A 9,487-nucleotide genomic window follows, 5' to 3' on the forward strand; every position below is an offset into this window, starting at 1 on the left:
CAAGAAGCTTCAGAAAAACCTAAACACAAATAGAGCTTTCATTCAAAATAAAGACTTCGAAAAAAACAAAAAGCAATACATATTTCCACTACAACCAACAAAACAAGAAAAAAAAAAGTGAACATGTTGAAGAGAAATCGCAAAGCTTACCTCGTATCAGGCATAACAAAGTGGTGGCATTATTCCACCTTTGTGTTTGTATTATACCTGAATAAAATAGAAAACCGAAAAAAAACCAGAAGCATAAGTGTTTGTTTCCTCCGGAACAAAAAATTTTTCGCAACCAAAGCCAATAAATTTGTCAACTTTTTTTCTTCCTTGAAAACAATGAAACCTAGGAGAGATGTTCCCAGAAAATACCGCAAACACCAAAGCTTATCGAGATTTTCCCAATCACCGATCCAAAGCCACTACAGAAAACCCTAAAGACCTAGAACCAATCAACGAAAAGGTGTTAAACCCTCGGCAAGTGTAACCAAATCGTATCAAGTAATAAAATTGGTAAGACCAAGTATCGTTCTCCCAAAGGACTCATGGCCTAGACAGTTATGTGATTTGTTGATTATCTAAGACTTGTGACCAAATTCTTGTAGGTTTAAATGCAAAATACTCAAAAGTAAATATGAATGCATGTATTGATCAATGGGAAAGAAGAAACAAAACACGTGGTTTGAAATATATGAATGAATATGTTGTTGGGGTTTATCAATTTCATCCTATCCACTCTCATGTATTCTAGAATTCATCTTTCTTCATTAAATGTTAATGCCACTTTCTAAATTACCTTAAACCCGATGTCTAGGCGAAGAAAGCCTAATCATAATAACTAGTTTACAATGTCTTGTCTCCCTAGCAATTACTCATGCATTACACAACACAGAAGCTTAAAGGATACCAACCATCATACTCCTATGTCTAGGTTTATACTACTATTGGGAGAGATTCCCCAGATCTAGATTTCCCCGTATGTTTCCATATCGACAAAATCAATAATCATGACATCGAATGAGTTAAACAATGCATGCTTTTAGCAAAGAGGAAAAACCCTAACAATTAATGAAAGAAAGCATGTATCTTAAAAAGATCTTGAAGAACAAATTCCATACATGAAAGTTTCAAAGAATTACATTGATTCCCCAACAACAATAAAGGTTTAGTTCACCATATTCATGGTGAAACTAGATGAAATACAATGAAAGAGTGAAAGATAAAACCCTAGAAAGGTGAGAAAGGAGCTGTAGCATCCAAAATCCTCCTCCAAGGGGTGAAAGAGTGTGTTTTTGCTTCGTCCCAGCCAAAGATGACTGACCTAGATTCACTAAAACCTTATATATTATTCTAAAAATTACAGAAAAGTAAGCCCAAGGCCATAAGAATGCCGCTCAGCGGTAAGCGCGTGACTTCTATTATGCCCCTCAGCTGCAATTTTGCCCCTCAACGGTGACTGTGGGTCTTCAAAGTGTCGCTCAGTGGTAAATGGCGCTGAGCTGTGCTTGTGGCTTCTTCCTGTTATGCACTTTTTCTTCCTTTTCTGAATACAACTCCTAGCTCCTTCACTTCTTTCACTCAATTCATCTTTAAAACCTGTAAAAACAAGGAAATCAAGCATAAAACCTATCCAACTCTCTTATTTCCAAAACTTCAACAAAAACATAATTCCAAGCTAGTTTCTAAGTCATAAAGGTTGTCTTTGAGGTCAAATTTAAGTATAAAAATAACAGTTTTTCAACTGTTATCAAAAGGGTGACACTAATTTTCAGCAAACAGAAGATAAAAAACAAAAAAGAAAGGTTTTTGCAAAGTGGGAATTTTTCAGAGGAAACCCCAATTGCCAATTGCCACAGCGGAGGAGCGGAGGGAGTCGCTAGGGTGGAGGTGAAGGTGGAGGTGACGATGGAGTGGTAGAGGATAAAAAGAAGGAGAAACGCAACATGGCACACAGTAACCAGGGAAAGTGGCATAACACGTGGCTCGCCGTTTGCCACATCAAATAAAACTTAATGTCGTTCAATTTTAAGACTAAAAATAAGAGTTTCAAAATTAAAAGGATGAAAATGCACAAACCTTTCCAAGAGGGACGAAACCCAAAATCGCTTGATAGTTTAGTGACTAAAAACATATTTAACCCTATTTTGTCAAAGATGCTTCTAGTTGTAAATTTTAGGATAAAATGTTTATTTTCCTCTAATTCTTTTAAAAAAATCATCTATAATTTTTATTTGATTCAATTTAGTCCTCTAATTTTTAAAAATAATTTAATTAGGTCATTTTATTGAAATTTACATATCAAATCACTACAACTAAAAAATGAAATTAATTTCAATACTTAGACTTTTTAGGTTACGTGATTTGATGTAAAAATTCGATCTAATGTCAATCTAACATAAAAGACATAATTGAATCATTTTTAAAAACTAAAATATTAAATTAAATTAAATAAAAATTAGAGGACCAAAATAAGATTTTAACCTAAATTTTATAAAGATCTCTTCGTAAAAAACAGTTTCAACTTTTACCAAATTATTTCAACCTTATTCTTCTAGAGAATGTTGAGTTTGAAAGAATGAATGAATAATACTATGTTATTATACCATCACCATATTAAATACATTTTATCTTTTTTGACTTTGAAGTTATTCTATCAATGAATTCAACTTTCTTCTATATAATAATAATAGTTTACGATATATCAATTCCAAGAATAGAAATAAAATTTTCCCTAGGATGAAGGTACAAATTGGCTATGTACACTGAATATTGTTCTACTTATTAACTCGTTGAAGATACTCATGAGGAGAATGCCAAATACAAATCCTCAATTAAAATGCTTTGATACCATGATAAACTTTATCAGGAAAGAAACAGAGGCACGCAACACAAGAAAAAACATAATATATGATTTCTTAAAAATCGTAGATTGCCTTCATTATATATAAATGAAAAAATAAAATAAAAACTTACATAATACAGTAGGAAAAAGTTACGACGATGTAATAGAAAGAAATTACAAATACAAACATATCATACGGTAGCTAAGATATGCTTAAATAGCAAATTAAATCCTCCAAAAACCATGTCAATAAATGAATATCACGTGTTTTATAGAATCAACACTCAAATATGTAGTAAGATAGAAAGATCGGATCTTGTTGAGATTTTCTTTCAAGCTTAGACCTTTTTCATTTCTATTCCATCCATGCACTGAATATTCTCTGTTCTGCAACACGAATTTGAAATAGCACCAAAAGATAAAAGCAAAATCACAAGAAAATTTACAATAAAATGAAATAGAAAAGACCAGGTACATCGAAGCAAACATTTCTCTCTTTGTAACTTGTAAACATCACTCGGCAATCACTTTAATGAAGTAGCAACTTGCAGTCAGTTGTTTGAAAATTACAAGGTTTCAAGTAACGTATAAGATGATATATGACAGTTTTGATGATCCATATCATCTTGGTAAGAAAGATAAGCAATCAAGGAGTGAGGTGCATCTTCTTTCAAGTGCAATCTTTAAGGTTTATATCACAGCCAACCACAACATATGTAACTGGAAGAGGGTAATCGTCCTGTTTGGCGTATGTATTCTGCTTGAGCAACAGTTCTTTCTGCTTCTCTATTTTTTCTGGCTTCAGCTGCAGCACGCTTTTCTTCTGACCTTTGCCTCGCCATAGCAATCTTTTTCACCATTTTTGCATGCGTCTGTGCTCTTATTTGCTCTACTTTCGCCTAAAATGCATTCAGTTTCAATCAAAGGCAAGGCAGTAATGAAGATAACAGGCTTCAACTATAGTATTTCCAAACAGCCATATTGCAATTAAATGACCAAAGAATCATATGATTTAGTTCTTATACTGAACAAATTTTTTTTTATCATAAATCAACCCTTGCATAAGCAGAGGGTCAGTCTATGTTACTTCAGAGCAAGATACAGAGAGATTCTAACTTCATATCTGATAGTCATGAAATAATTACCTCGGTTCTTCTCATTTCGGCTTCTAATTTTGCCTTTTGCTCACTTTCCCATGCTTGAATTTTGATTTCCTCACGCTTAAATCTGCAAATTCAAACGCGAGATAATCACATTAGTAACAATGAACAAATTTACATGTATCTATAATTGATAGAGAATGTGAGTAAAATAAAACCTGGCAGTATGTTTAGATTTCTCAGCTTCTTCCCACATAGCAGCACGTTTTTCAAATTCAATTCTCTCCTGTTCTTGCATATTGGTGCCCTGAAGAGAAGATTGGTTCTTTTCCTGCTCATCTTTGCTTGCCCATGCAGCAATGTTCATCTTACCAAGCTGCACTCCAAGGGCTGCAATCTCTCTCCTTGTCTTTATCTTCATCTCTTCTTCAGACAAATGTCTTCTGCCATTTTCAACGGGAAACTGGGAATCCTCATCGGTCATGTTGTCCAAAGGTGTTGAAGCTGGTGCACCTCTCCGAGGAGTCGACGGCATCGACGAAACTGGGCTCCGTAGTGGAGTTGCAGACCCAACAGGAGTAGCTGTCCGCGAAGGTTCTTGACTTGGCACAGGGGTCATTTCAGTTCCCATGTCTCTCATCGCAACGGATCTTATCCCAGGCATCACTGTATCATGAAAACCAAGTTAACCTTACTCTCTCCAAACTCCGAACATGTCACATATGGAAAATAAAAAAATAAAAATCTATGTTATGTTTCAGTGTTTCACTCAGAATCTCAGATCATTCACCACCAAACACATCCACTCTCTATATTATATAACTAATGGGGATGAACAGAATACCTGATTGATCATCTGTTCCTCTTGAGGAAGATAGAACCAATTCATTCACTTCCTTCAAATCTTTGCTTTGGGGAAAAGACTCTACCACTGGATTTGCTCCATGTGCTTGACCTGAAACTGAATGAGCATCGGAGGGAACAAAAGAGAACTTTTCAAATCCCGTATGTGATGTGGGTTGACAGAAATCAACTCTTTTCGTTTCCGTCACCTTGCCTGTGGGGAGCTTATGATCATAATGAGCAGACTCGGGAGCAACCCTCACCATGCTTGATGCCATGCGATTCGCTTGGTTATGTGCAACATGTTTTTTGGAGTGATTAGCATGTATGTTTTGCCTATTCATTATCCATTTCTCGGCATCGTTCCACTTAGAAGGAATAGGTCTGAATAGAGATCTAGTGGCAGGATTGTTCCCCGGTCTCTCTCCTTTATCAAACTCAAAACTCGACGAGCTGGCATTGCTGTCATAATCAAGATTTTCATCTTCCACTGATCTCAGCGCGTGAATTGTGCTTGAACTTCCACTACCAACAACCTTCTGAAAATGCTGCATCTTTACACGACCCGTCTCACCATTTTCCTTCGCTATTGTCTCCTTTGCTTCATGGGAAATCTTCCCACTCTGTTTCCGGTCCACCACAGCATCACTGGATGGCTTTAATGATAGAACCTCTAAGCTTGGAGATGTAACTGGAAGGAATAATTTTACTATTAAATAAAAAGTAAATGTATATGCAAAAATAAAGATATTGGAATTGCATTTCCAGACCTTCATCTTCAAGGTTGTCATTTTTTGAAGCAAGTAAGCTATTAACAAATTCAGCATCTTCAAGCCTTGAAGGGGAAGTTCTGGATGAATTACTATTGGATCCATCCTTCTTCCTATGATGATGAGGCCCTAACAACTTCATCCTCAGTTTACTGGGAGAAATTATTCCAGCCTGCATAACAAATGGCATACTTATCTTCATCAAAATCGCAGAATAACTCAAGTAGTAAATTTCTAACAGAATACACTTTGAAGAACACTGCATAATCAATTATACCCAATACATGACCACTTTCTTTTCTACCAAAAGGCCCACCCCACCGTTTCACTCAGAAGAAAAATGAGGGCAAATGAATCCTACCCTTTTTCTCTTTCCCTTTTCAGCCTTTTTTTTCCTCTCTTCCTCGCCCACCCACCCACCCACCCAATAATAATGACAAACCCCATCCTTCCATTCAATACAAAAGTAGAAAAAGTAAAAGCCTGGTTCTTGAACCACGTTAAAAATTCACTTGGAGGGAATCAATGAAACCAAGCCCACGAGGAAACAGAAGGGGTGACCATTCTGAACTCCTCCAACACGAACCTTGAATTTCAAGAACTACTCTCCCACCAATCCAACCAAAAGAAAAAGAAAAAAAAAAGATTTAATTTTTCATGAAGAAAAAAACACGAGGAGAGGAGATAAAACGCAGCAGTGAGGCTAAATGCCAAACCTGAACTTTCTCTATCCTCTCGTACTCCATTAGATCTCTGACTATCTCTTCCTCTATGGCTTGGAAACTAGCTCATGCAGCAGTGGAAGGGAAGAAAAGTTGAATTTTGCAGCTTTGGCTGGAAGTTATGACTGGTGACTTGTGAATGAATGATAACAATAACACATGAGAGAGAGAGAGAGAGAGAGAGAGAGAGAGAGAGAGAGAGAGAGAGAGAGAGAGAGAGTGTGTGTCTGTGTGTGAGAGAGAGAGAGAGAGAGAGAGTTTATGAATGTGATGCAGCAAAAAGAGGAGCAGAAGAAGAACAGGAACAGGTGTTTACTTGCTCAAGAAAGTGTTCAAGTTGGGTTCCTCTGCAGTACCGTAGATGCTGTATCTATCTATCATCTCGCCACGCCATCAGAATGACCCCGCCTGCCACAATATTAATCGACATTATTATCTAATTTAAATATATATTAAATAACTCCTATTGGTAACAAACCTTCTGTATTTTACAGGCTGCCATCAATTGTCACCCTCCACTCAAGTAAAACCATAGTTGGTTTCTAAATATATGTTTTATTTTTTCAATTTATTAGTATATTTTCCGTGATGTAATTTATTCTAAGTGGTCAAAAGTATTTTAGACAGAAAGTTACGTAAACTTGAACTTGCAATTAACTTTTGTTAATTAATTTATATATAATTATTGAAATTAAACACATTATTAAAAAGATCGATAACATAATTATTGAAACTAAATAAGTTTATTATCTATACTAATTTATAATTACTGTGAATGTATAATTTTTTACTTTACAATAATTAAATTAGAACTTTATAATAACAAAATATGCCTTGATGACTGTATTTGATAATTTAAAATTAGTCCGAAAAGTTTTACGCTGTTTTTTTTTTCATGAAATTACTGTTGAGAATAATAGAAAACGATAATTTAAAATAACTTTTATGTTTTTTTCTTGGAAATTAAAAAACGATAAAAAGAAAATATTAGCCAGATTGATTTTAATTTTCCAACTTTAAATTCATTAAGATCTATCCACTTCATATTCCTGAATTTATTCATTACAAAATAACAAAACCTTAAATCAAATATGGGATAATGTGTGAGAATTCGAGTGGTTTTTTTTCACTTTTACTTTTACTTCGAGTTTTGCCCTCCAATTATGAGAGAGAAACTGGTGAAAGGCTTTACTCGTTCGTTACATAAAAAAAAGTTACATATAATGATATCTATGTTTTTTCTTTAATTTTTAAATACGTATCTATTTTTTATTTGAAATTAATACATTAACTAAAATTTAATGAATATAATTGTAAAATTAAATGTTCAAATTTAAAAATATAAAGATTAAAGAATATTTTATAAATAAAATATTATGTGATCTGATTATAAAAAGTTATACTAGTTTTTAATGACTTCTTAAATATTGTTAACATGAAATTCATTTAATAAAATGAAAATGTTTATATATAACTTTTTTTAAAATTTTACAATATTTGTAATTATTTCTTTAAAATTTAATCACTATGATGTTTGTAAACAAAATAAATTAATATAACTTTACTATAGATATAAAAAAAAGTATATTATTTATTGAAAATATATATATATATATATATATAATTTAAGAGAATATAAAATCATCAAAATAAAAAAATAATCAGTGTATAGGTTTATTTAAAAGTATCATATAACGTAATAGAAAGTAAGTTCAATTTTTCCATAAAACAATAATAGTTGTATATTTTACTTTTACATGTGACCCTGCTCACAATCAACATCGTAACAAAGTCAATTAAATTCGATTTGAGAGTTTCTATTTTTCATTCCAATGATTTTAATATTTTAAAAGACTAAACGTGTTAGAAATTAAATTGTTCTCGATATTTTTTAACCTAACTGTTATTGAAGTTTATTTTTTAATGTAATTTTTGTGCGCAAACAATGTTTTGAGCGAATGGTTGAGATCTAACAATCTCAGTTGAAATAAATTGTCAAAACAAATTCGGTCTCTTCCTCTGAAGCAATTCCCTGTAATATTTTGTAAAACAAATATAAAAAGATTTGGAATTAAATGTAGCAAATTGAGAGAAAGTGACTAATAAATATCACATAACATTTAAGCATTTTTTTTATACGAATATTATAAACTTAGAAAAGTCTTTTATCTTTTCCTTTAATTATTTTGTCTGTGAGTCAAACTGTCAATTAAGAAATCTTTATGGAATTAATTTGTTACTTTATTATAATTGTTCTTTATGACAAAGGGTAGATTAGTCAGTGAGTTTAGGGCAGTCTTCGAGATTGAAACACTGAGCATGATCGGAGAAGTCTGCATTATCAGTTTTCCCTGTATAGTAACTGTTTGTGCTAGTAAGTCATAATCAATCAAACACGAAAATTACTACAAAAGAAAAAGAAATAAATTAGAATCAATTTTTACATTTAATGAAGGGTCCGGATACATATCCTAAGTTGTTGACTAAGGATTGTTTGAGTTCGTGCTTATTATTTTTTTTTTTTTGTGTGTGTTTATTATTTAATTTTAGAAACTATTTATTGGTTGATTTTTGTTTTAGTATTATTTGGATTTGGAGTTAATCCTAACTAACTCTTTAAAGAATTTGTTTGGTTTTAGCTTTTTGAGTATTATGTTTGTAACCACTATTGGCTATTCTCATTTCAAATATTATTTTAATAAATCATATTTTGATTAATAAATTATTTTTTCAACAAGTCATTTTTATTTTATATATTATTTGTCACACCTACTTTATTCAAGTATTCTTTTAACAAGTTAGTTTTAGTTTCATCAAATATTTTTTTAACAAATCATTTATGGTTTAATCGGTTTAATTAAGCATATTTTAAACAATTTATTTCTCATTCAAACAAGATTTTTTTTAACAACAAAAATTCCTAGCTAATAACTAAGTATTATTTTTCAAACAACTACATTGGCTAAGATAAATTATCTTAATAGTATTAACAAATCACAAAGTTTCTCACTAAAATAGAATATTGTCTTTTAATATGAACATGGTTACGTCCATTCTACTAGTTTTCTAAGTGAACACAAACAATATTTGTTGTAGAGTGCATCAATTATTATGTGACAGACATAAGGTGAGTCAAGTCATAATTAAATCATGACACTTAGGCTACTATACTTTTAAGTATAAAGAGTTGTATCCTAACTATAAGACATAGCTTTTGGCCTA

General features: G+C 32.4%; 1 protein-coding gene across 4 annotated transcripts; it reads right to left on the minus strand.

Moving 5' to 3' along the window:
• Positions 1-3,306: 3,306 nt before the first annotated feature.
• On the minus strand, positions 3,307-6,674 carry LOC108323747 (uncharacterized). 4 transcript variants are annotated; one of them, XM_017556460.2, is made up of 7 exons: positions 6,582-6,674; positions 6,260-6,397; positions 5,544-5,715; positions 4,775-5,464; positions 4,149-4,596; positions 3,976-4,057; positions 3,307-3,729 (listed from the first exon to the last, which is right to left on the minus strand). In XM_017556460.2, the coding sequence occupies exons 2-7, from the start codon at positions 6,287-6,289 to the stop codon at positions 3,526-3,528; spliced, it is 1,626 nt and encodes a 541-aa protein (XP_017411949.1). In that variant the 5' UTR covers positions 6,290-6,397; positions 6,582-6,674; the 3' UTR covers positions 3,307-3,525. The 4 variants fall into 4 exon arrangements, with proteins under 4 accessions (XP_017411949.1, XP_017411952.1, XP_017411944.1 ...); XM_017556463.2 differs by lacking the exon at positions 6,582-6,674 and having other exon boundaries at positions 4,775-4,891; positions 4,988-5,464; positions 6,260-6,575; XM_017556455.2 differs by having other exon boundaries at positions 6,260-6,603.
• Between the last annotated feature and the right edge of the window lie 2,813 nt (positions 6,675-9,487).

This window comes from Vigna angularis, chromosome 1 (genome assembly GCF_016808095.1).
Source record: "Vigna angularis cultivar LongXiaoDou No.4 chromosome 1, ASM1680809v1, whole genome shotgun sequence".
Lineage (NCBI taxonomy): Eukaryota > Viridiplantae > Streptophyta > Magnoliopsida > Fabales > Fabaceae > Vigna > Vigna angularis.

Excerpts from the sequence above, each read along its gene's own strand:
- LOC108323747 (XM_017556460.2), bottom strand. The coding sequence starts at position 6,289 with ATGGAGTACGAGAGGATAGAGAAAGTTCAG. Across the intron at positions 4,597-4,774 it reads AGGAACAGATGATCAATCAG|TGATGCCTGGGATAAGATCC; the intron begins GTATTCTGTTCA and ends TTCATGATACAG. Across the intron at positions 3,730-3,975 it reads CCGAAATGAGAAGAACCGAG|GCGAAAGTAGAGCAAATAAG; the intron begins GTAATTATTTCA and ends AATGCATTTTAG.